This window comes from Bombina bombina, chromosome 6 (genome assembly GCF_027579735.1).
Source record: "Bombina bombina isolate aBomBom1 chromosome 6, aBomBom1.pri, whole genome shotgun sequence".
NCBI classification, from domain to species: domain Eukaryota; kingdom Metazoa; phylum Chordata; class Amphibia; order Anura; family Bombinatoridae; genus Bombina; species Bombina bombina.
Window position 1 is genome coordinate 153,999,773 of NC_069504.1, and position 26,766 is coordinate 154,026,538.

Below are 26,766 nucleotides of genomic sequence, written 5' to 3' on the forward strand. Positions count from 1 at the left end.
AGCTCTAGAGGACACTGAATGATAATGGGAGGGGTAAAGAAAATGCGGACCCTAATCTGAGGGCACCACAGCCTGCAAAACCTTTCTCCCAAAAGCTGCTTCAGCCGAAGCAAAAATGTCAAATTAGTAGAATTTTGAAAAAGTATGTAAGGAGGACTAGGTAGCTGCCTTACAGATCTGATCCATAGAGGCCTCGTTCTTAAAGGCCCAAGAGGAAGCCACAGCTCTAGTGGAATGAGCCGTAATCCTCTGAGGAGGTCTAAGTCCAGCTGCACTTTTAAGATAAGCGTATAACAATCCTCAACCAAAAAGATAAGGAAGTCGAAGAGGCCTTCAGACCCTTACGCTTCCCAGAGTAGATAACAAACAAGGACAAAGTTTGTCTAAAATCCTTATTAGCTTGAAGATAAAACTTCAAAGTTCGAACAACATCCAGATTATGAAGTAAACGTCCCTTCAAAGAAGAAGGATTAGGACACAAGGAAGGAACCACAATCTCCTGATTGATGTTACGATCAAACACCACCATAGGAAGAAAACCCAAGCGGGTACATAGGACAGCCTTATCAGTGTGAAACACCAGATAAGGAGGCTCACATTGCAAGGCCGCCATTTCAGAAACTCTGCATGCAGACGCAATAGCCAATAGAAAAAGAACCTTCCAGGACAACAATTTAATGTCAGCCTGTTGCAAAAACTTAAGAACAAGATTCAAACTCCAAGGAGGAGCGTTAGATTTAAACACAGGTCTGATCCTGATCACAGGTCTGATACTGATCAGAGCCTTAATGAAGAAGGATTGCATGTCAGAGAGCTCTGCGAGACTCTTGTGCAGCAAAACAGAAAGGGCCGAAATCTGTCCCCTCAGCGAACTGGCAGAAAGTCCCTTCACCAGACCCTCCTGGAGAAAGGAAAGAATCCTGGCAGCCTTGACCTTATGCCAGGCGAAACCACGCTCTTCACACCAGTACAAGTAAGCTCTACACACCTTATGGTAGATGCGACGAGTAACAGGCTTACGAGCCTGAATGAGAGTGTCAATAACCCTCTCAGAGAAACCTCTCTTGGCTAAGACTAAGCGTTCAATCTCCACGCAGTCAGCCTCAGAGAATTTAGATTTTGATGAACAAAGGGACCTTGGTCCAGCAGATCCCTGTGACAAGGTAACCTCCATGGAGGAGATGAGGACATCACCACCAGGTCCGCGAACCACATACTTTGCGGCCACGATGGAGCAATCAGTACCACTGATGCTTGCTCCTGCTTGATGCGGGCCACTACACGAGGGAGAAGTGGTAATGGTGGAAAAATGTAAATTAGGTTGAACCTCCAAGGCACTGCTAATGCATCTGTTAGCTCCGTATAAGGATCACTGGATCGTGACCCATATCTGGGTAGCTTGGAACTGAGCCAAGACGCCATGAGATCTATCTCCGGCGTCCCCCATCTGTCGCAAATCTCCGCAAACAACTTGGGATGGAGAGACCATTTCCCTGTATGAAAGGATTGTCTGCGGAGGAAATCTGCTTCCCAGTTGTCCACACCCGGAATGTAGATCGCTGACAGCGAGCAGTTGTGGGCCTCTGCCTATTCCAGAATCCAAGATACTTCCCTCATTGCTAGGGAGCTCCTCATTCCCCCCTGATGGTTGATGTAAGCCACCGAGGTTATGTTGTCTGATTGGAATCTGATAAACTGGGATGAACCCAAGAGGCCAAGCCTTCAGAGCATTGAAGATCGCTTGAAGCTCCAAAATGTTAATCGGGAGGAGAGATTGCTCTCGATTCCACAGGCCCTGTGCCTTCCTGGCACCCCAAACAGCTCCCCATCCTGATAGACTTGCGTCCGTAGTCACAATCTCCCGGGATGGTCTCAAGATGATCTGGACAGAGCCACCAAGAGATCGATTCTCTTGACCGGTTGTCCAAAGAAATCTGTTGAGACAGATTCGAACGATCGTCGTTCCACTGTCTCAGCATGCACAGAGGTCTGAGATGGAATCTGGCAAAAGGAATGATGTCCATGTTGAACACCATGAGACCAATCACCTCCATACACCGAGCCACAGAGGGCCTTAAGGAGGTCTGGAGGGCAAGACAAGCGTAAGTTAGTTTGTAACGTCTCTGGTCTGTAAGGAATATCCTCATGGATATGGAGTCTATTATAGTACCCAGGAATTCCACCCTGGTACTGGGAACAAGAGAACTGTTCTATAAGTTTATCTTCCATCCATAAGATTGAAGAAGAAATAGAAGAGCTTTCGAATGGTCGTCTGCCAGACGACAAGATGGTGCTTGAACTAGAATATAGTCCAAGTATGGAGCTACTGTTATACCTCTGGTTCTGGCCACTGCAAGCAGAGCCCCTAGAACCTTCGTAAAAACTCTTGGAGCAGTAGCTAGACCAAACAGAAGTGCAATAAACTGGAAGTGCTGGTCCAGGAACGCAAACCTTAGGAACTTGAAGTGTTCCCTGTGTATTGGAACGTGAAGGTAAGCATCCTTCAGATCTATTGTGGTCATGAACTGTCCTTCCTGAACTAAGGGAAGGATGGACCTTATTGTCTCCATCTTGAACGAGGGGACAGCTAGGAATTTGTTTAAGCACTTAAGGTCCAGAATCGGGCAGAAAGTTCCCTCCTTCTTTGGGACCAAAAAAAACCTCTTTCTGCAAGAGATACTGGTACAATGACTCCCAGTGATGAGAGATCCCTCCTGCACCCCAGAAAGGCTTCTCGTTTTTCTAGCCTTAAAGACAGGTGCGACAAGAGGAATCTGCCCCTGGGTGGAAACCTATCCTGTATCCCTAAGCAATTACCTCCAGGACCCACGGGTCTTGCATGTCCCCAAACAGAGCGTCCAAAAAGAGTCATAGCCTGCCCTCTTCAAGATCCATAGCCGGATCGGGGGCCGTCCCTTCATGCCGACTTTGTCTCGGCAGGCTTCTTGTTTTGCTTGGACTTATTCCAGGGCTGAACCGGCTTCAAAGTCCCCTTGGATTGCTCTGGCTTTGCGGAGGGCTGCTGACGTTGGGATTTATCCGAACAAAAGGAACGAAAATTAGGACCTTGTCCTTTAGGTTTGTTCTTCTTATCCTGCAGTAATAAGGCACCCTTGCCTCCCGTAACCGTGGAGATAATCGATTCCAGACCTGGAGCAAATAGAATCTTTCCCTTAAATGGGAGGGAAAGAAGTCATGTCCGCAGACCAGGACCTCAGCCAGAGTGCTGAACAGAAAAACCTGAAGCCTTAGCATTCAGGGGAATAATCTGCATATTTGCATCACAAATAAAAGAATTAGACACCCTTAAAGCCTTAATTCTTTCCTGAATTACGTCGAGGGGACCCTCCACCTCGATCAACTCAGATAAGGAGTTGCACCAGTAGGTAGCCACTCCAGCAACCGCAGCAACAGCCGCTGCCGGTTGAAATAAATATCCCATATGTTGAAACATCTTTCTTAACAGAGTTTCTACATTCTTCCATGGGCTCTTTAAACGATTAACTATCTTTAAGCAGGATAGTAGTATGCTTAGCAAGCGTGGAGATAACGCCATCCGCCTTGGGGATGGAACCCCACAACTCCAATTGAGAGTCCGGAACTGGGAATAATTTTTTAAAGGAAGAAGGGGAAAATGAAGAACTAATTCTTTCCCATTCATTCTTAATAATGTTTGCCATCTGTACAGGAACCGGGAAAGTCTGTGGTACAACCCTGTCCTCGTAGACCCTATCTAATTTAGGAATCAAAGGTTCCTTAGGAAATTTAGGCTCTTGGACCTCTAAAGTAGCCAAAATTTATTTTAGCAGAAAGCGTAATATTCAATCCTAAATCTAAAGTCTGGTTCCTCCGCAACTGGAGGCTTAGAGGCAGCAGATTCCGACCCAGAAAGAGCATCCTCTGAAGTATCAGAGGCGTCTTCATCAGCGGATAATCTTGTATTAGATAAATCCAATAAGCTAGTAGATGACCCCTGGGAAGGATAGCAATATATGACCTTTCGCTTGCGCTTAGCAGGGCGAGGTAAAGCACTAAAGGCAGCAGATACTGCCGTTTGTAACTGCTCAGTAAAGCCTGGTGGTAAAAGGGCCACTTCCAGATGGAGGATTAGGAGTGCTACGGGAAGCTGCATGTGTATTGGTATTAGACTTGTGTAAAGAGGGAGTACCCTCTAACGCATCAAAATCTTCCATAGCTTGCGCTTATAAAGCAGACTATTGAGTAATGAGATAAAAACTGCACCTTTATACCCCCAATGGCTCGTGCACTCACCACCTCCTATGACCCTGGCCAAAACAGAGAAATCACTTCTTCTCTGATAAACCGCACGGTCAGGAAAGAGGAAACAGTGTGACCACACCCGGTCACATGGTGCATAATGCAGGACCGCCCCTGCTATAGGACAAAAAGCACCAAGCCCTTTCAGCCAGCGCAGCTTACAAAAACAAAAGTGAAAACCTGTATGTTCCAACATCAGCCTGAGCCTCATCTCACACATGTCGCAGCATAATCATAATAAAATAAATTATGTGATTAATCCCCCCTGTTCAATAATCCCCCTCCGGAGATATTAACCCATGATTCCATACAGATAAAAGGAGCCACACTGTGACCCTGTCTTCTTGCGTTGTCATATGTGTATAAAAAATGAAACGATCTTACCGGAATCTATGCCGTGGAACAGAAACACAGCCTCTCAAGTTTGACAGTCTTGTAGCATCGCTCCTGACATGGACTTGAGTAATGGAAGCAGGCAGTGAAACTTATCAACACTGATTGCTTAGGAGCGGTTAATACGAGTCTAAATGGATTTGCAGAAAGACTCTCCCTGCATCTCCAGACTCTATCTTTCGTCAATGCTCTCAATGAGAGACTGACAATACTACTTAAAACTCCAGTCTCATTTCGAAGGGAAGATACCCTTCATAAGAACTACTCCGTATCGTCTGACACTTCTCTGCCAACCACCTCTGACAAAAGGCAAAGAATGAGTGGGATATGAGGGAAGTAGGGGGGGAGTATTTAAGCCTTTGGCTGGGGTGTCTTTGCCTCCTCCTGGTAGCCAGGTTCAGTATTCTCAACAGTAAGGAATGATGCTGTGGACTCTCATATTAAGAAGGAAATATTATCTAAAGTATTAGGCATGGGCAAAACGTGTCTACTTTCTGTAACGAAAGCCGAATATGGAGGGCATTTGGCTATTTTCATTGCCAGTTTTATTTGTGTAAAAGTGCAACACTATGTAAACCCACCTTTCTGTGTAGCACGTTTACACTAATAACAAATGCCAAATATTGAAAATCTTGTATCAGGATATTTATAAAAACAAACACTGCATCAATAAGCTCTGTATTGAAAGTGCAGTATATATTTTCTAACATCCCCTTTAAAATGTTATTATTAAAATGTATACATAAAAATGTACCGTCAGCTACAGTATATATGCCTGTAGCAACCTATAATGTTGCTACAAGTCTTCAACATAAAATAGGACATTCTTTGATATACACTGATACTTATAAGCCACTTAATGTTCAAAGGGACACTCAAGTCAAAATAAACTTTTTAAGACACTTTCCAATTTACTTACATTATCAAATTTTGCACAATTGTGTTATATACAGGCATACCTCATTTTATTGCGCTTCAGAGATATTGCTCTTTTTACAAATTGAAGGTTTGTGGAAACCCTGTGTCAAGCAAGTCTATTGGTGCCATTTTTCAGCATATATACAGATATAAACACATACATACACACAAATACATATAAATATACACCAATATAAACACACCACCAGCAAAAAGATTATTACTCACTGAAGGCTCAGATAATGGTTGGCATTTTTTTAGCAATAAAGTATTTTTAATTAAGGTGTGTACATTTGTTTTTTTTTTTTTGATATGATGCTATTGCACACTTAATAGACTACAGTTTAGTGTAAATATAACTTTTATATGCACTGGGAACAAAAAAATGAGTGTGACTCACTTTATTGCCATATTCACTTTATTGCGGTGGTCTGGAACCGAAGCCGCAACATATTCGAGGTATGCCTGTATACACTTTCTGGGAATCAAGATCCTACTGAGCATGTCTACTAGTCTGTGATTAGCTGATGTCTGTCACATGATACAGGGGGCCGGAAGATGGGAGCAAAAATTAATTTGTCAGAAAAAAAATCTACTGCTTATTTGAAATGCAGAGCAGGTGTTAAAGCATTGTCTTTTTATTATGCACTTGTTAGTTACGCAATTCTACTGCATAGAATAGTCCTATCTATAGAATCTGGGACTTAAATTTATATAATTTGTCACATACTTAGGCGTACAGAATTATTGATTAAAGTGCCAATTTTGAGATGGTTCACCAATGGGCCATTTGGGGATTATAAAAGACGCACTAGCAGTCAACAGAATTCACTGTGCAATATAAAAAAGCCAGAAAGCAGATACATTTTTTTTAGAGCTGAAATAAAGGAATGTCCATCCTAGAAGAAGATACTTGGCAACTAAGCAAAGTATTTGTATACAATACAATGAAACAGCTCAGGCATTAATTAAAAAACGAGCTTTAAATGCAGATGAAAAGGGGAACTGGAGACAAAAAATTAGAGCGTGTCTCTGACCTAGAACACATTCCAAACATTCATAGATGAATACGAGAATTTTCATTATAAGGACAGAAAAAGACCATGCTCATATCCTAACAAAAAATGCAGCAAAAAATATCTTAAATAGGAAGCATACCTTATACCAACGTATTAAATGGGGGAAATAAAACAAATGATCATGGCACGACAATGTTTTCAGTTACACCTAAAGCATGGCAAGTAAAAATGTGTCAGCATAACATTTGTCGGGGTTTATTTGTTCACGCACTCTCTTCCAGTTTAAAGTGATAGTAAATCCTAGTGTTTGTGAAACACTAGGATTTACCAGTGCAACAAATACAGGGGACTGTAAGTTCCTTTATTTGTCTGCAGCGTTCACCGTGCTGAGCGCCTCAGGCTGCCCACAGCATTACGCTATTAATCACTGATGTGATCTTAGCCAATAGCGTGCTAGCTATCCGGCATAATGCAAGCTGGCCCGCACGGCTAATGGTTAAGAGGTGGAAACATCACCTCAGTGATAAAACAGCGTTCTGCCGTGGGCTGCCTGAGGAGCTCAGTGTGGCGAACGCTTCAGACAAATAAAGGAACTTTCAGCATGAAAGTCCCCTTTATGTGTTGCACTGGTAAATCCCAGTGTTTCAGAAACACTAGGATTTACTATCACTTTAAGAAAGCTGCAAACTTCTCTACAGAGATATGTTATGGAAAAAACAAAAACAACAAAAAAACAAAAAAAAGCCTTTACATATGTCAAATATAAAATAAAAAATAAGTTAAAAATATGACTTAATACATAACTTACTCTACTTCTAAAAAAAATAAATGTCTCATTCAGTGTGTTATTTATCAAGGGTGTACCTCCCTAGTACATAGATAGGGCATTTGAATTCTATTACTTTGGTGATCACTTGCAAATTATATGGGCTTGTCACCCCTCTTTCAAAAAAAAGGGAAAAACTTTGTTTTACATTTGAATCATCATTTTTAATGGTGATCACCTGCATACTAATAGAAAAGCGACCCTTTATTTGATAGGAGAACCTTTTAAATTAGGCATCCTTGTGATTGGGCCTTTGTTATAGCTACCCTTTTAACCATACTTCAGGCACTTTTTTTTCTCCACTGGTAATCACTGTATTTAGTCATTTTATAGTGATTACCTTCAACCTAGTGAGACATTCAGGCCCTCAGAGAATGAATCATGTCCTCTTTCAAATAAGGTGTCACATCTCTCTCTCTCTCTCTCCATATATATATATATATATATATATATATATATATATATATATACATTGTATATATACACACACACATATAACAAATAATTAAACATAATGTAGAAATTTATCTTTCACTTGTAATAGTCGGTACAAGATTAATTAATTTCCAAGTCCAAATTATTAGAAGTTAAAACTGACAGTAAACTGTACCTCTGGGACATGAATTGAGAAACTGCCGCTATTTTCCATAACGGCGGTGTTAAAGCCACGTTCATCATTTCCTGCTGTAAAAGTTAGATCCTGTATTGAAGAAATTCAGAAGCATTAACAATTCAGTCAGCTAAATGAAGACACAGAAATAAAACTTAGCAGCCCATTGTAAGAACCATTTACTCAAGAAACAGAGATAATGTACCAAAGAATACAATGGCTTTTTATGGACAAAATGGAGAAGAAATACATTTTTAATAAAGTTTTCAAGCTGAAATACCGATATTAACATAATTTTAATGACCTTATGGGTTTTTTAATGAAACGGCAAAGAACTATATTTTTATACAGAATCTCTGAAGTTTTATTCACATGCAGTAAAAAAGTGCATCCTTATTATTTGGTGAAGTATTCTATTGCATTTGTTTAATAAAGTACTTTATAGCTTAGAGAGGGAATGACTTGGGGTTAAACATGATTTATGATGGATTTGTTTTAATTAAATTGGTTATAGGAAATAATACCCATCTCTAATGTGTATAAACAAGGATTTTAAAACTGTAGTTTGTATTGCTTGTTGAATTAATTATATTGTCTATCATAAAGGGACATTAAACACTTTGAGAAGGTAATTTAAAATGATAAACTGTATATAAAAAACCTCTACAATATACTTTGATTATTTATTTTGTCCCCCTTTCCTGTAATTCCATTCTGAAATTGTGAAATTTTCAGTTTTTATTAGAAATAGAAGTGCAGAACACTGATGCACACTCTAGTGACCTATTTATAATGGTCCCTAATCGGCCACAGCAGAGAAGGTAACCTAAGTTACAACATGGCAGCTCCCATTGTTTTATAGACACTAAAACTTTACACTTATTTTGTCAATATTTACACAACTAATGAAACTTTAAAAAATACATCTTTATGTTATCCTCAGACTATTCTTTTCTCTGAATGGATCATTCTATTTAGCATTTATTTAGAGTTTAATGTCCCATTAAGATAATTCAAAAAACTGGATGTACATGTCTCTCTCTGTTATTGAGCAATATCAATACACCCTTAACATTGTTTTGCTATATCTAACAAACAGCAGAAATGATCAAAATGTATCTAAATAAATATACTTATTAAACCTAAAAATTATGATTGGCTTGCATAGCGACCATGTGATATTGGGAGCCCTTATAACTGGTGAGAAAGGAGAGTTCAAAAATGTGTTAAAATCTTTGAGAGGGGGCAGTGTTAGAGTATCAAATGAACGGTTATTAGCAAATGCGTGTGATTAACATAGGAAGTATGCACACCGAATACCAGTGTAGTACATTACAATCCATTAGGATTCAACTAGAAGAGGTTATGGTCAATACAAAGCTTGATAAAATTAAGCTTCACTACATAACAAAAATAAACAAGAATGAATACTTAGTACTAAAGTTAACAGGTTGGTCTGTATATCTAAATTATATTTATCTTTTTTTTTTATTTGCCTTTGACCCATTTCCTAAAAGATTATTTCAATTTGTAATAAAAATAACTAATAAATAAAAATAAATATTTACCTTATAGATATCAAGATTTTTTCCTTGAAATGTTATTGTAGTCTTACGATCCATGGGAATAATAGATGGATCAGGCTGAAAAAACTGTGGACAGTCTTCTTCCTGAAATATATTGTTTATCTTATGGTCAATAGCGACAAAAAAAAAAAATATAACGGTCTCTGTAGTAATTAGGAGGAAAAAGCAGTTGTAAAGAAGTGTTAGACATCACACAATATATAAATGAAATAAGCAAATGATATTGGGACATTTATACCCAACAATAAATATCATACATATAAGTCTAGTGTGTGCGTCTGCATGTCAGCCAGCAGGGTGTGCTAAATACCACACATAATAGACTACTGTGGGGGAGCAGTGAAATTCTTGTAGGATATAGCTCGAGCGATAAGCCAATGGTGCACAAGAAATTCTTCATGTGTTCAAAAAATACTGCTGTAATATTCAGTGCTTTTAAATTGCGCACAAGTTTAAAACTTAAAGGGACATGAAACCTAACATTTTTCTTTCCTGATACAGATAGAATATACAATTTTAAACAACTTTCCAATTTACTTCTGTTATCAATTTTGCTTCATTCTCTTGTTATCTTCTATTGAAGAAGCAGCAATGTACTCTTGGGAGTTAGCTGCACACATTTGTAAAGCCAATGAAAATGAACATACAAATTCAGCCCCCAAACAGAGGCTAGCTCCAAGCTCGAGTCTATCTAGATATGCTTTTCAACAAAAGGTACCATAAGAATAAAGCAAATTAGATAATAGAAGAAAATTGGAAAGTTGTTTAAAATTGTATGTTCTAACGGAAACATGAAAGAAAAAATGTGGGTTTCATGTCCCTTTAACGTGGCTGAAACCTCAAATTTTTCTTTCATGATTCAGATAGACGTTGGTTCAGCTTGTATCAGTCGTTGGTATCTTCCTTTCCTTTCCTTCCTCGGTTGTATAAGTCTAGGTGCAAAATAGTGGTGCTGAAATATCAGACAATACACCATACAAAGGTGAATATCTACTCACAGTGTATATTGCAGGTTACCGGCTCCTTCCCAATATGAAAAGACAATATCACAGATTCAGTAAAAAAGTTTGTCTTTATATGGCTCAACGCAAAAGCGTTTCAACGGTCCCAGCCTTCTTTCTCAAGAGCAATAAAAGTGCTTTACAAACCAAAGCATGCTTTGGTTTGTAAAGCACTTTTATTGCTCTTGAGAAAAATGGCTGGGACCGTTGAAACGCTTTTGCATTGAGGCAAATAAAGACAAACTTTTTTACTGAATCTGTGATATTGTCTTTTCATATTGGGAAGGAGCCGGTAACCTGCAATATACACTGTGAGTAGATATTCACCTTTGTATGGTGTATTGTCTGATATTTCAGCACCACTATTTTGCACCTAGACTTATACAACCGAGGAAGGAAAGGAAAGGAAGATACCAACGACTGATACAAGCTGAACCAGCGCCTCCAGCTAGCACACCTGACATATTCACACAGACCTTGGGAGAGACTGTGGGACGGCTGCGGTTCACCAGAAGGGGAAAGTATTAATACATATTATACACCTGTTTGCATGATTAAGATAGAAAATACAAATTTTAAAAAGTTTCAAATTCACATCTATCAAATTTGCTTTGTTTTCGTGTTATTTGTTGAAGAGATATCTAGTTGAAGAGAGATTAGCACTGTGGAATCTGTTGGCGCTATACAAATACCTGATAATAATAATAATCATATCTAGATATGTCTGCAGTACCACATAACAGGAAATAGAGCTGCCATCTAGTGTTCCTGCTTTTGTATAAGATTGTTGAAAAACTGCTGCCATATAGGGCTGCAGACACGTGCACACTCCTGAACTTACCTTCCTGTTTTTCAACAAAGGATAACAAGAAAATGTGATGATCGAAGTAAATTGGAAAGTTATTTTAAATTGTATGTTCTATCAGATTTGTGAAAGAATATTTTTTGGGGGGATTTATGTCCCTTTAACTATCTACTTGTAATACCACAATGTGCATTATTCTTTGAGTGAAGCCACACCCAAAATAACCCATAATCCAACCCATAATGTTTGAAGTCATTTTTTGGCACCATGGCATTAAATTAAAACTTTCATGGAAAATGCATTTAAATATATTTCATCTGTTCTAATAGGGTTCTTTCATACGCATGATATAAATGTTTTGATTTTAATTCCAAGGGACATTTTACACTAGATTTGTCTTTGCATAAATGCTTTGTAGATCCATTTATATAGCCTATCCGGGAGTGTTTTTGTAACAATGTATAGTTTTGCTTATTTATAAATAACATTGTGCTAATTTTCAGACTCCTAACCAAGCCTCCAAGTTTTAGATGTATACCGATGTCTACAGATTTAAGCTAGCTCCTGTTTGTCTAATGCAGGGATGGGGTACCTTGGCCATCCAGAAGTTTCCGAACTACATTTCCCATAATGCTTGGACTGGACTTCAGAGTGCCTAAGCATCATGGGTAATTAGTTATGAAACATCAGGAGTGCCAAGGTTCCCCATCCCTGGGCAAATGGGTCTTTTCATATGCAGAGACGGAGAGTGTCTGCTCTTCCTTATTTCCCAGTCCCTTTCACTGGGTGTCCCAGTCTAACCTCATCAACAGTGCTAAACTAGGAGCTTCTAAGTAAGTTTTTTTAAAAGGTTTTATACTGGATTTTTAGATCAGCATCTGGGCATATTCTTCTTTATAGTAGTGTCTATTACATGCTGTTATATGAAAATTGGTGTCCACTGTCCCTTTAAGTTAAAGCCATTTAAACTGATATTCAAAAATGCAGAAAAGTAATTTAAGTGCACGGCTTACACCTAAAAGGATAGTAATTTTAACAGATATTAATAATCCCTGCTATAGCTTTAACTGCAATATTAACACCCAAAAATTTACCTTTGAATCCTCCCTTCACCCTCTTTCATACCCTGTGGCTGCACTGTTTTTTTTCTTTTTTCAAGGTTTTCTTCAGTGGACAGGTCTGCCAATTACATAGCTGCTGACAGCGCCATTGTTTTGTACGCATGATTTTTAATGAATATGGATGCCTGCCTGGCATCACTGAGTAGACATATCCTTCCCTCACTGGCGCACACACACATGCACAGAATGGAAACAATGAATCTTGTACGGAGTATAGCTCTGTGATTCACTGCTTACTTCATAGTATCATATTAGTACTAACCGAAAAACCCCTTCAGATAAACAAGCAAAACGTAACAAAAAATAGGTTTATATTAAGCAACATTATCTGTTAAATTTGACTGATATGGAAACAATATTATAATAAATATTGAAAAGGAATTAAAGGGGACGTTTTATTTATGCTATTAGAGTTTTAAGATCGTATATGCTCATATTTTTGAGTTCCAGATATGTGGTATGTCTGTAGCCAGCACTGAATAGGCTGATAAAAGGTGCAGGTGTGGCAGGCTTCTCAGGGGCTGTACCACTCCATACAAAATTAAATTCATAAACTGTTTTTCTGTGGGGGGTGGCTAAGGATTAGATGGGGGAAACGTCATAAGGTAGTTTGTAAATTATTATTTTTTAATAAAAAAAACACATATTTATGATCAGTAATATAAGTAAGATGTGTATATATATATATATATATGTACTTGAAACTGATGCAGCATAGCTGTAAAAAGCTGACTAGAAAATATCACCTGAACATCTCTATGTAAAAAAGGAAGACATTTTACCTCACATTTCCTAAGTATCCACACCCCACTGTAATGAGACTTTAAGCAGCCAGTCAGGATACTTGTCCCAGGACAAGCTTGGGAGTGTGTATCTGGCATGTGCAGACACAGCCATGTTATTTTCCTATTCAGTTTAAGTAAGTTTTATTTCACAGCAAAGGCAAAGCATTACCTCAGCACTGCTAATGCTGTTTTTTTTTTCTTCAACTTGCAGCTGGACGGCAGCTGAAGTATAACTGTTTACACAGCACTTGCTTTGGTGAGCTGAAGAAATAGTGAGGTAAAATATCTTTCTTTTTCACAGAGATGCTCAGGTGATATTTTCTTGTCAGCTTTTTACAGTTATGCTGCATCACTTTCAAGTGATTTAGCATATGAGTATTATGTCCCTTTAAGTCTAAATTGCTCACTTGCTGATCAGGACAGCTCACCAGATACATCTCCTGGTAAAGTGAGACATCTCCACCAGCATAAAAAAAACAAAACAAAAAAAATATTAATTTATTATATAATGTTTTAGCATAGTATCATCCCTATAAAAAACAAAACAAAAAGAACACCAACAAAAAGGCCTGTTATGTCATATTCCTCTTTAGTATAGTGGAAGAAAGGTACCCTCTAACAATAAAAGTGATCTTGTGTGATCATCAGTCAAACAATAAGGAAGAAATAACAGGTCCTTTATTTTCTTTAGCATTGTGCTGGGAGGGGCAGCTTCAGCGGGCGATATCTCAGGCCCTAAATAACCTAGAAAGTCATGCAACACTTATCCTATATGTATATAGTTATATATGTTAGCTCCAGATTATTATTTTTTCATAAACTGCAAGATGGTGCAAGGAGACAAAAAAAAAATCCTACATTTTTGTGTTTTGTGAAGATAAACCAAAAAATGCATGTTATAAATTAAGTGACTTAAATGGTGTTGTTTACGATTTGTGCCATAGAAAATTACCCTAAATTATTTCTGCAAACTAAAGTTATTAACAAAAAAAATATAAAAGTATGATCTGTGTAGGTACCTTCTAACAACAAAAACACAAACCACTAATATTGATGTTTAAAAGCTGTAAATATAAAGCTAAAATAGTTTTTGCACAGGGGTGTAAAATGACTAAACAGTGAAATAAAACAAAATGTATGCTTACCTGATAAATTTATTTCCGGGCATGGAGAGTCCACAACACATTCTAATTACTAGTGGGATATTCACTCCAGGCCAGCAGGAGGAGGCAAAGAGCACCCCAGCAAAGCTGTTAAGTATCGCTTCCCTTACCCATAACCCCCAGTCATTTGGCCGAAAGAAAATGGAAAAAGAAGATAACACATAGAGGTGCCTGAGGTTTATAAAGAAAAACTACCGCCTGATGCAAAAAAATGGCGGGTCGTGGACTCTATTCCCGGAAATAAATACATTTTATCAGGTAAGCATAAATTTTGTTTTCTTTCTTTTGGCATGGAGAGTCCACGAAACATTCCAATTACTAGTGGGAACCAATACCCAAGCTAGAGGTCACAGAATGAAAGGGAGGGAGAACAAGCCAGGCAAACCTAAACAGAAGGCACCACAGCTTGAAGAACCTTTCTTCCAAAAGAAGCCTCAGCCGAGGCAAAAGTATCAAATTTGTAGAGTTTGGAAAAAGTATGAATGGAGGACCAAGTGGCCACCTTGCAAATTTGCTCCACTGAAGATTCATTTTTGAAGCCCAGGAAAAAGAAACGGTTCTAGTGGAATGAGCCGTAATTCTCTCAGGAGGCTGTTGTCCAGCTGTCTCATAAGCTAACCGGATAACAATTCTCAACCAGAGAGAAAGGGTAGTAGAAGTGGCCTTCTGACCCCTACGTTTACCAGAGGAAACAACAAACAGGGCAGAAATCTGTCGAAAAACTTTAGTTGCTTGAAGGTAGAATTTAGGAGCACGCACAACACCCAAGTTATGCAAAAGACGTTCTTCTGGGAAGAAGGATTAGGACAAAAAGAAGGAACAACAATTTCCTGATTAATATTGCAATCCGACACTACCTTAGGGAGAAACCCCAGCTTAGTATGGAGGACCGCCTTATCAGCATGAAAAATAAGATAAGGGGAATCATACTGCAGAGCCAAAAGTTCAGAAACTCTGCGAGCAGAAGAAATAGCAAGAAGAAACAAAACCTTCCAAGATAATAATTTAATATTAACAGAATGCATTGGCTCAAACGGAGCCTGCTGCAAAACTCTAAGAACAAGGTTAAGGCTCCAAGGAGAAGCAACAGGTTTAAACATGGGCCTGATTCTGACCAAAGCCTGAACAAAAGACTGAAAATCTGGCAGAACTGCCAGACATTTATGCAAAAGGACAGTGCAGAAACCTGACTTTTCAAAGTACTGACTGACAAACCTTTCTCTAAACCCTCCTGAAGAAAAGCCAAAATTCATGGAACCCTTACTTTGCTCCAAGAAAAACCATTTGAATCACACCAATGAAGGTATTTACACCTTACCCTATGGTAAATTCTGTAACCGGTTTACGAGCCTGAAGCATAGTATCTATGACTTTCTCAGAGAAGTCACGTCTGGCCAAACCTAGACGTTCAATCTCCAAGCAGTCAGCTTCAGAGAAACCAGATTTGGATGAAGAAAAGGACCCTGAAGTAGAAGGTCCTTCCTGAAAGGAAACCTCCAAGGCGGAAGAGATGACATTGTGAACCAGATCCTGCAAGGACATGCAGGAGCTATTAGAAACACAGAAGCTCTCTCCTGCTTGATGCGAGCAATTACTTGTGGAAGGATAGCAAACGGAGCAAACGGAGGAAACAGGTATGCTAGATTGAAGTTCCAAGGAACAGCCAGAGCGTCTATTAGAACAGCTTGAGGATCTCTTGACCTTGAACCGTAATTTGGAAGCTTGGCGTTTTGACGAGGCGCCATCAGATCCAACTCTGGAACCCCCACCTGAGGGTTATATTTAAGAAAATCCCCGGATGGAGAGCCCACTCCCGGGATGAAAGGCCTGTCTACTCAAAAAATCTGCCACAGTTGTCCACCCCTGGACATGTGGATGGCAAAGAAATGGCAATCGTGAGACTCCGCCCACTGGAGAATTCAAGACACCTCCTTCATTGCCAAGGCACTCCAAGTTCCTCCCTGGTGATTGATGTAAGCCACCGAAGGTGATGTTGTCCGACTGGAATCTGATAAAGCGGAGCAAAGCTAGATGAGGCCAAGCTAACAAAGCTTAAAAAAATTCCAAGATGTTTATTGGAAGAGATGACTCCTCCAGAGTCCACAAACCCTGTGCCTTTAAGGAACCCCAAACTGCCCCCCAGCCCAACAAGCTGGTGTCCGTGATCACAATCACCCAGGAAGGCCTCAGGAAGCATGTGCCGGAGACAGATGATCCTGTGAAATCCACCATGAGAGAGAGACTCTTGTTGGATAGTCAAGATTTATCCTCTGCGAGAGATCTGAGTGATCCCCGTTCCATTGACTGAGCATGCATAGTTGCAGGGGTCTTAGATGGAACCGAGCAAAAGGAATGATGTCCATGGAGGCAACCATCAGACCAATCACCTCCATGAATTTAGCCACAGATGGACGAAAAGCAGACTGGAGAGAAAGACAAGAAGCATGAAGTTTGGATTTTCTGACGTCCGTCAGAAAAATCTTCATGGACAGGGAATCTATAATTGTTCCTAAGAAACACACCCTTGTATTTGGAACAAGGGAACGCTTTCCCAGATTCACTTTCCAACCGTAGGAACGTAGAATAGACAACATCTCTGAATAAGATTTTACAAGATGAAAAGATGCCTCCTGAACTAAAATGTCGTCCAGATAAGGTGCCCCAGCAATGCCCTGGAACCTGACCACTGCCAGAAGAGCCCCCAGAACCTTTGTGAAAATTCTGGGAGCTGTAGCAAGGCCTAAATGAAGAGCAAAAAAATGAAAATGTTTGACCAGTAAGGCAAACCTCAGATACTGGTAATGATCCCTGTGAATGGGAACATGAAGACACGTGTCCTCCAAATCTATGGTCGTCATGAACTGACCGCCCTGTACAAAAGGAATAATGGAACGGATGGTATCCATTTTGAAGGACGGGACCCTGAGGAATTGGTTTAGAGACTATAGACCCCAGTGCCCTCCTCTTTGGGAACAACAAAAAGATTTGAATAGAATCCTAGACCCTGTTCCTCTAGAGGAAATGGAACAATTACTCCCAGGGAAGATAGGTCCTCTACGCAGTTTAAGAAGGCCTCTCTCTTTATCTGGTTCACAGATAACCTTGACAGAAGGAACCTGCCTCTAGGAGGACAAAATTTGAATCCTATTCTTTAACTGTGGGAAACAGTCTCTATGGCCCAAATATCCGGAACATCGCATTTCCAAGCCTGCCAGAAAAAAAGAGAGCCTGCTACTTGATCCAACACAGGATCAGGGGCAGACCCTTCATGCTGATTTAAAATCAGCGGAAGGCTTCTTGGCTTATTTTCCTTTATTCCAAGGCTGACTGGACCTCCAAGATGATTTGGATTGTTCCGACTTGGAAGAGGAGGAGGAAGACTTTTGTCCCTTAAAGTTACGAAAGGAACGAAAATTTGAATTTTGGCAACCCTTAGGCCTATTCTTTTTATCCTGAGGTAGAAAATAACCCTTTCCACCTGTGATTTCTGAAATTATTTCAGCCAGACCTGGACAAAACTAGGTTTTACCCTTGTAAGGCAAAGATACAAGCTTGGACTTGGATGAGACATCTGCAGACCAAGATTTTAACCACAGAGCCCTGCAAGCTAAAACAGTAAAACCAGAAATCTTAGCATCCAACCTAATAACTTGCATATTGGCTTCACAAATAAAAGTATTGGAAAGCTTAAGAGCGTTGATCCTGTCTTGGATCTCCTCTAAAGTGGTTTCTCCTAAGATAAGATTAGATAAATCATCACAGCAATAAGATGCTGCCCCTGCAACTGTAGCAATACTAGCAACAGGCTGCCACTGTAATCCCTGATGAATGTACATTTTCTTCAAAAAAGCCTCAAGCTTCTTATCCATGGTATCCTTGAAAGAACAACTATCCTCAATAGGAATAGTAGTTTTCTTGGCAAGAGTAGAGATAGCTCCCTCTACCCTAGGTACTGTGTGCCATGAGTCATGAATAGAGTCAGCAACAGGAAATATCTTTTTAAAAACAGGGGACAGGGAAAAGGAATCCCTGGTTTATCCCATTCCTGAGTAATGATATTTGCTATACGGTCTGGAACTGGAAACACTTTCACAAACGAGGGTTCATCATATACCCTATTAAGTTTACTAGACCACTTTGGATTCTCTGTGACAGATTAATCTGATTCTTCCAAAGTAGCAAGAACCTCCTTTAAAAGAACACGGAGGTGTTCTAACTTAAATCTGAAATTAATCTCTTCTGAATCTATAGAATTGGTTACTACAGAATCAGAATCTGACAATTCTCCCTCAGAAGCCACTGAGGAATTATCCTCATCAGATAACTGAGACAAACTGACTAATGCAGCTTTAGCGGAGTCAGAACCCTTAACATCAACATTTTTAGATTTCCTCTTGTGCTTACCAGCAACCTTTGGAAAAGCTGACAAAGCTGCTGAAACAGCAGAAGTAATAGGCGTAGCGAAATCCCTAGGTAAATAAACCCCCCCCAGGAGGTTGATGAGAGGAACCGCTGGGCACTGCATGTGAAACTTAGGACATTTAGTGACCCTCCTGTACCAAGGAAGGCTGAGGCATAGCTGGGACAGCACTATCCTGAGAGACAGAATGCTCAGAAAGAACTATTTTATCTTTATATAATAAAGTCATATTTAAACAAGTGGAACAAAATTGCTCAGGAGGAAAAACTTTTGCCTCTAAGCAAAACAATCATTTCTCAAAAGACCCATCCTTATCATTAGAGTCTATAACACATTAGAATCCATAACTGATCGGTAATTGGAAGCCACCAGAAAAAAACAATAAAAAATATGGTTTAAATATGAAACGGCACCAAAATACCTTTAGCACTGCTGAGGGCTTACCACTCCTTAGGACGGATCCCACTAGCATTCGTCAAATACAGGACCGTTTTATCAGATACAAGCAGGAGCAACAGTGAAAACATCCACAACCATCTCTCCAAACTCCGCACTGAACCGTAACAAAAAGTGGAAGTGCGGAATAAAACCGGTCACCTGACCGCACTAAGAAAATAAAAACCGCGCCAATATAAAAACGCTGCGAAATTTAAAAGACAAAAATTACTGGCTTGCAAATTAACCATTTGACCAAAAAGCACTAAATAAAGTAAACAATACCCCAAATAAATTCTGATAAAGCGCAAACAGCCTTATAATCCCAAATATGTGCAGTGACCCAAGCAAAGTAACAATACCTAAAAACGATCTTAGGATCTGTGCAATCAGAGCTAACCCTGAAAATAAAAAATCCACAGAAAGATTAACCCTTGGAGTACTGGTACTTTCTAACCTCGAGGGGAAAGCACTTACCTGTGGATGTTGCAGATAGGCAGAGCATTCTTTCTAAATTGTGACAAATGTCTCCACAGCTGTCAGGGACCCATAGACAAAGAAAGAACAGAGTAAACAACCCTGGCTTTCTACAAAGGGTAGCATTGTTGTTAGAAGTTTTAAGCAAAGACCACCTCGCCATACTACTAACTGCTAAAAGCCACCATTACTCTTACTAAAGAGATTGACATGGACACAGCATAACCCCAAATCCTTGCTTGCAGGGAAAAGTACCCATAAAAGGATTAAATATCTTCACACATCCTCCCTTGACAGAGGCAAAGAGAATGACTGGGGGTTATAGGAAGTGATACTTAACAGCTTTGCTGGGGTGCTCTTTGCCTTCTCCTGCTGGCCAGGAGTGAATATCCCACTAGTAATTAGAATGTTTTGTGGACTCTCCATGCCATAGGAAAGAAAATACATTATTTTAGATGCAGCAATGTAAAAATAAAGAACTGGAACCAAAGCTGCTAAAATATAACATTTCAATACAGCAAAACATAGGATTCAAGTTTCAATTCGATTAGCATATAACAAAAAATAATGTGCACCACATTGCCCAGTACAGACACATGATACCAGACTATCCAATAACCAATTCTTTATCCCTGTGCACACACTTTATAGACTGACTCATAAGCCCATACCAATTACCAGATGTCGCGTTACAAGAAAAGATTAAAATGTAAACTAAATGCCTGATTTCTGGAAAATCACTGCAGAATAACCCAAAGAGAGTGAATTAACAATGTACAAAACTAATAAGAAAACCATGTGGTGCCACTGACCCTTGCTTAGAAAGTTACATTTAGTTCTAGCTTTGGTGTCATAACCAGATGTGTAACAGCATTTCAGTGATGTATATTTTTAAACAGTTCATTTTCCACCATTTGCAGCTTCCAGTTTTATTTTCATAAACAGTGTTTTCATTACAAGTAAGAATGTGTGTATATTACAAATCCGCATTGTTCATTGCATTGCTAAGTGTATCCTGTGCCTATGGTATCTTTGGCTGACTGGCACATAAATTACTTTACTGGTGAATCTCGCAAGGTGTTATTAAGATTGCAGAGCACACTCAGTATATTCTGCCTGTATAAACTTTATAAGATGTCTGGTTAGTGGCAGATTTTCCATTAGGCAAATGTAGGCAACTGCCTAGGGTGCCTTCCTGCATAGGACACCTTCTTGGCTGGTTAAAGGGACATGAAACCCAAAAGTTTTCTCTTATGATTCACATAGAGAATACAATTTTAAACAACATTACAATTTACTTCTGTTATCTAATTTGCTTAATTCTTCAGATATTCTTTGCTGAAGAAATAGCAATGCACGAGTTAGCCAATCACACCAGGCATCGATGTGTAGCTACCAATCAGCAGCTACTGAACCTATTTAGATATGCTTTTCAATAGAGGATTTTAAGAGACTGAAGCAAATTAAATAATAGAAGTAAATTGGAAAGTTGTTTAAAAATGCATGCTCTATCTGAATCATGAAAGAAAAATATTGGGTTTTATGTCTATTTAAGTGATAAACTTTCTAATACACAATACAGTTAAAAAGTTAAAACACCATATTTTAGCTGCAGTAGAATTTATTCCCCTGTAAATCAAATAATAATTTCTGCAATACACTACACACTTATTATGTTAGGTACTCCTTTGTACCATGATCCAAATATGCTGAGACCCGCATCAAAATCCATAGGATTAGATTTATGAAGCTGAATTCACAGCTTTTTCGGCTATGTGGAGCACGTCTGCATAAGCGAACCAGCTGCCGCATATTTAAAAAGTAGAAACTGCTTCTTTTTCCTCTCTCCCATCTCAGAGGCGGTGAGATCAATCACCCCGATACTCGCTCGTTCAGGGTGATTGGCATGCCCTGCTCTAGCGCAATTGGTTGCGCTGGAGCAGGGGGCGGCATTGCACAAGAAACCTCTCGTGCAATGTAAATTTTGCCATGTGATGCAACATCGCAATTGAAGATTGCGAACCTGTCCGCCTGCACGGATGGTAAATGTAGCCCAAAGACCGATTTTGATAACATTAAAAGAACTTTTAATGTTATCAAAATTCCATCAGGAATTAAGTTGCAGATTACATTAACTATTGTATCTAAAGTCCAACTAATCAACATACAACAAGACTAATTGAATAACAGATCCTCGGCCTAAGATAAACTTGGACACAGATCATACATGCTTCCATAAAATGATGAAAATGAATATCAGAATGGTTCACTACAAATAACAGACCCACTTCAGCATAGCATTGCCCCTTCCAAAATCCAATTAAAGAGAAATGAAAACCAAAAAATGATTTTGTGACAGAGCAAACAATTTAATGTACTTCTATTATCAAATTTGCTTAATTCCAATAGTATTCTTTGTTAAAGGGATGTCTAGGTAGGTGTCTTGCGCAATTTATAGCAGAAAATAGTGCTGCCATGTAGTGCTCTTGCAAATGTATTACATTTTTGCAAATCAGGGCTCCAGATACGTGCATTCTCCTGAGCTTACTTTCCTGCTTTACAACAAATGATACCAAGAGAGTGAAGAAAATTTGATAATAGAAGTAAATTAGAAAGTTGTTTCAAACTGCATGCTCTGTCTAAATCGTGAAAGAAAAATGTTGGGTTTCGTGAGTGACAGGTTACCACATACCCCTTTCTAAGTAAGAATATCTCAGTATGCCAAACTGCTACTAAAGACCATCTGAGCAGCACACATATCATTCCATGCTGAGCAGCTGAAGACATCATACACAAGAACAATGCATCACTCACACCCTTGTTTATATTGAGATACAGGGCTTTTTTTTATTTTTATTCTTGCTAGATAAGGCCCGATTAGTGGTAGATTTACATGAAACCCAATTCTTAACAAGACTAACTGAGAAGAAGACAATTATATCCTATTTGAAAGAAAGCCAACTACGTGACAGCCCATATCTCCTTCTAAACAGGGCAACTGAAAGGCAGACTTCATCTTATACTGCTTATTAAATAAGATCAAGTAAACAATACATAGTAAGTGCCTTGTGGTATCATGACACCTATTTAACCCCTTAATGACCGGACCATTTTTCAATTTTCTTACCCTTAATGACAATGGCTATTTTTACATTTCTGCAGTGTTAGTGTTTAGCTGTAATTTTCCTCTTACTCATTTACTGTACCCACACATATTATATACCGTTTTTCTCGCCATTAAATGGACTTTCTAAAGATACCATTATTTTCATTATATCTTATAATTTACTATAAAAATTTTTATAAAATATGAGGAAAAAATGGAAAAAACACACTTTTTCTAACTTTGACCCCCAAAATCTGTTACACATCTACAATCACCAAAAAACACCCATGCTAAATAGTTTCTAAATTTTGTCCTGAGTTTAGAAATACCCAATGTTTACATGTTCTTTGCTTTTTTTGCAAGTTATAGGGCCATAAATACAAGTAGCACTTCGCTATTTCCAAACCACTTTTTTTTTCAAAATTAGCGCTAGTTACATTGGAACACTGATATCTGTAAGGAATACCTGAATATCCCTTGACATGTATATATTTTTTTTTAGAAGACATCCCAAAGTATTGATCTAGGCCCATTTTGGTATATTTCATGCCACCGTTTCACCGCCAAATGCAATCAAATTAAAAAAAATGTTCACTTTTTCACACATTTTGTCACAAACTTTAGGTTTCCCACTGAAATTATTTACAAACAGCTTCTGCAATTATGGCACAAATGGTTGTAAATGCTTCTCTGGGATCGCCTTTGTTCAGAAATAGCAGACTTATATGGCTTTGGGGTTGCTTTTTGGTAATTAGAAGGCCGCTAAATGCCGCTGCGCACCACACGTGTTTTATGCCCAGCAGTGAAGGGGTTAATTAGGGAGCATGTAGGGAGCTTGTAGGGTTAATTTTAGCTTTAGTTTAGTGTAGTAGACAACTCCAAGTATTGATCTAGGCCAATTTTGGTATATTTCATGCCACCATTTCACCGCCAAATGCGAGCAAATAAAAAAAACCTTTAAATTTTTCACAATTTTAGGTTTCTCACTGAAATTATTTACAAACAGTTTGTGCAATTATGGCACAAATGGTTGTAAAAGCTTCTCTGGGATCCCCTTTGTTCAGAAATAGCAGACATATATGGCTTTGGCGTTGCTTTTTGTTAATTAGAAGGCCGCTAAATGCTGCTGCGCACAACACGTGAATTATGCCCAGCAGTGAAGGAGTTAATTAGGTAGCTTGTAGGGCGCTGGCAGGGTTAATTTTAGCTTTAGTGTAGAGATCAGCCTCCCACCTGACACATCCCACCCCCTGATCCCTCCCAAACAGCTCTCTTCCCTCCCCCACCCCACAATTGTCCCCGCCATCTTAAGTACTGGCAGAAAGTCTGCCAGTACTAAATAAAAGGAGTTTTTTTTTATTTTATTTTTAAAAAAAATGTATTCTGCTGTAATGGAGCCCTGCCTTAGCCCCCAACCTCCCTGATCCCCCACCAAACAGCTCTATAACCCTCCCTGCTACTTAATTGCCGCCATCTTGGGTACTGGCAGCTGTCTGCCAGTACCCAATTTGCCCCCAAAAATATTTATAAATTTTGCCCCCAAAAATATTTATAAACTTTTCTGTAGTGTAGCAGCCCCCCCCCCTCAATACCCCCAACCCCCCCCCCCCAGATCCTTTTATATATATATATTTTTTTTTTTTATGTTTTGAACTTTTTTTTTTTTCATTGGTGTCAGTGGCTAATATGCGCGCGCGCCCCACGTGCCCGCGCGCGCCCGCACGCTGCCGCCTCTTTGCTTCCCTTCCCCCCGGAACACTGCACCATTGATACCGGTGCAGAGAGGGCCACAGAGTGGCTCTCTCTGCATCGGAGGCTTGTTAAAAGGTATTGCAGGATGCCTCCATATCGAGGCATCACTGCAATACCCTGAGAGCTGCTGGAAGCAATTGCGATCGCTTCCAGCACTCTCTTAAACAACTGACGTACCAGGTACGTCCATTGTCACTAACTGCTAGTTTTTGCAGGACGTACCTGGTACGTCAGTTGTCATTAAGGGGTTAAAGGGCTACTGAACCCAAATTTTTTCTTTTGTGATTCAGATAGAGCATGCAATTTTAAGCAACTTTCTAATTTACTCCTATTATCAATTTTTCTTCGTTCTCTTGCTATCTTTATTTGAAAAAGAAAGTCCAGAATACTGGACAGCACTTGTTATTGGTGGATGCATTTATCCATCAATCAGCAAGAACAACCCAGGTTGGTCATCAAAAATGGGCCGGCATCTAAACTTACATTCTTGCTTTTCAAATAAAAATACCAAGAGAATGAAGCACATTTGATAATAGGAGTAAATTATAAAGTTGCTAAAAATTGCATGCTCTATCTGAATCACAAAAGAAAAAAATTGGGTTCAGTGTTCCTTTAAGTGAGCCACGCTGCATCAAATCTTCTTCATAAGCTCCTAGTGCAATGGACAGAGGATATCACACGCAACACCTTAACCTTTTGTTGAAAAGCATACCAAGGTAGGCTTAGGAGATTGGAGCTGATTGGTAACTGCACATAAATGCCTCATTTCATTGGCTTACTGGTGTGCTGCTACTTCAATAAAGGATACCAAGATTATAAAGCAAAATTGATAATGGAAAGTTGATTAAAAATGTATGTTCTATCATTAACGAAAACATTGCAATTTATGCCCCTTTAATAATATTATGACCTTCAAACTATACTTTGTATTTCAATATTTTGCAAAAAGTGCATTATAAAAAGGACATTTTTCTTTGCTGGGTCTAAAAGATTTCATTTTAGAAAGTATTATGTTTTTTACTAAACTATAATAATGTACAAAAAATGTATTTGTAAGCATATGGGGCATGCTACTGTCAGCCAACATCTGCTTACTATCCGTATCCCATGGAACAGTATTGCACAAACATGCCCTGTTACAAGATAATCAGCTTCTCTTAAAATGACGATTCAGACAGAGCAGACAAATATAAATAAAAAAAACTTAATTTATTTCTATTACCAAATTAACTTTGTTCTTTTTATATCCCTTGTTTGGTAGCAGGCAGGTAGGCTCAGGAGCTTGCCTGTGTCTGGAGAACTATATAGCATCATTTTTTTAAGAATACTTTTAACAATATTATTAGGGCTTGGTCATTTGTTTCATTACGATTGTGAAATCATAACGTAGACACTGATGTTCCTTTCGTTTTCAAGAAATGAAAAACCGAACGAATGCACCAACTAAATTTAAAGAAAACAAAGAAATACTGTCCAAATTTGTTAGTATTCATTAGTTTTCTTTAAATTACCTTTAGGGGTTAAACACTTACCTCTAGCACACTGGAGCTTTGCTAATCCCGACCTTCACACAGCCCTGGGGTACCCTAATAGTAGGTTTAGCACAACGGATCGTAGAGCTCTGGGATCCGCCACGCTAAGTCTCCTAGAAGTGCAGCCTGGGGCTTTGAAGAAGGGTCAGGATTAGCGAGGCTCTCCGGCAGGCTAGAAGTAAGTATAATGCTACAGGTGAACTTTTTGACCTGTAGCAAAGGAACATTTACATTTGTTTAATAAAAACAAAATGTTTCATTAATATCCAATATTCGTTTCATTTAAAACAAAATGAATAAGGAATAGAGCAGCAGTCAAATATTCGAAAAGACACATTTTTCCAAATATTTGTTCTGAAAGATTCAGACGAACCAAATTCTTTCCTGCTGCACAAGCCTAAATGTTATACATTTGCAAGAGAATTAGATGGTAGCAGTGTTTGCTGCCAAGTAGTATCCAAGACACGTGAACTATAGTACTATATGTACCTAGGTATGCTTTCAACAAACAAAATTAAAAAAGTGTATGCTCTGTCTGA

The 26,766-nt window shown here is 39.0% G+C and overlaps 1 protein-coding gene across 2 annotated transcripts in view; it reads right to left on the reverse strand.

The window, feature by feature from the left end:
* PLXNB2 (plexin B2) overlaps nt 1–26,766 on the reverse strand; it is a gene marked incomplete in the record, with an annotated part of 627,297 nt that overhangs the window by 144,712 nt on the left and 455,819 nt on the right. For both annotated transcript variants that reach the window (XM_053716644.1, XM_053716645.1), the window contains 2 exon segments: nt 8,045–8,134; nt 9,613–9,714. In XM_053716644.1, coding sequence (XP_053572619.1) covers nt 8,045–8,134; nt 9,613–9,714 — 192 coding nt within the window.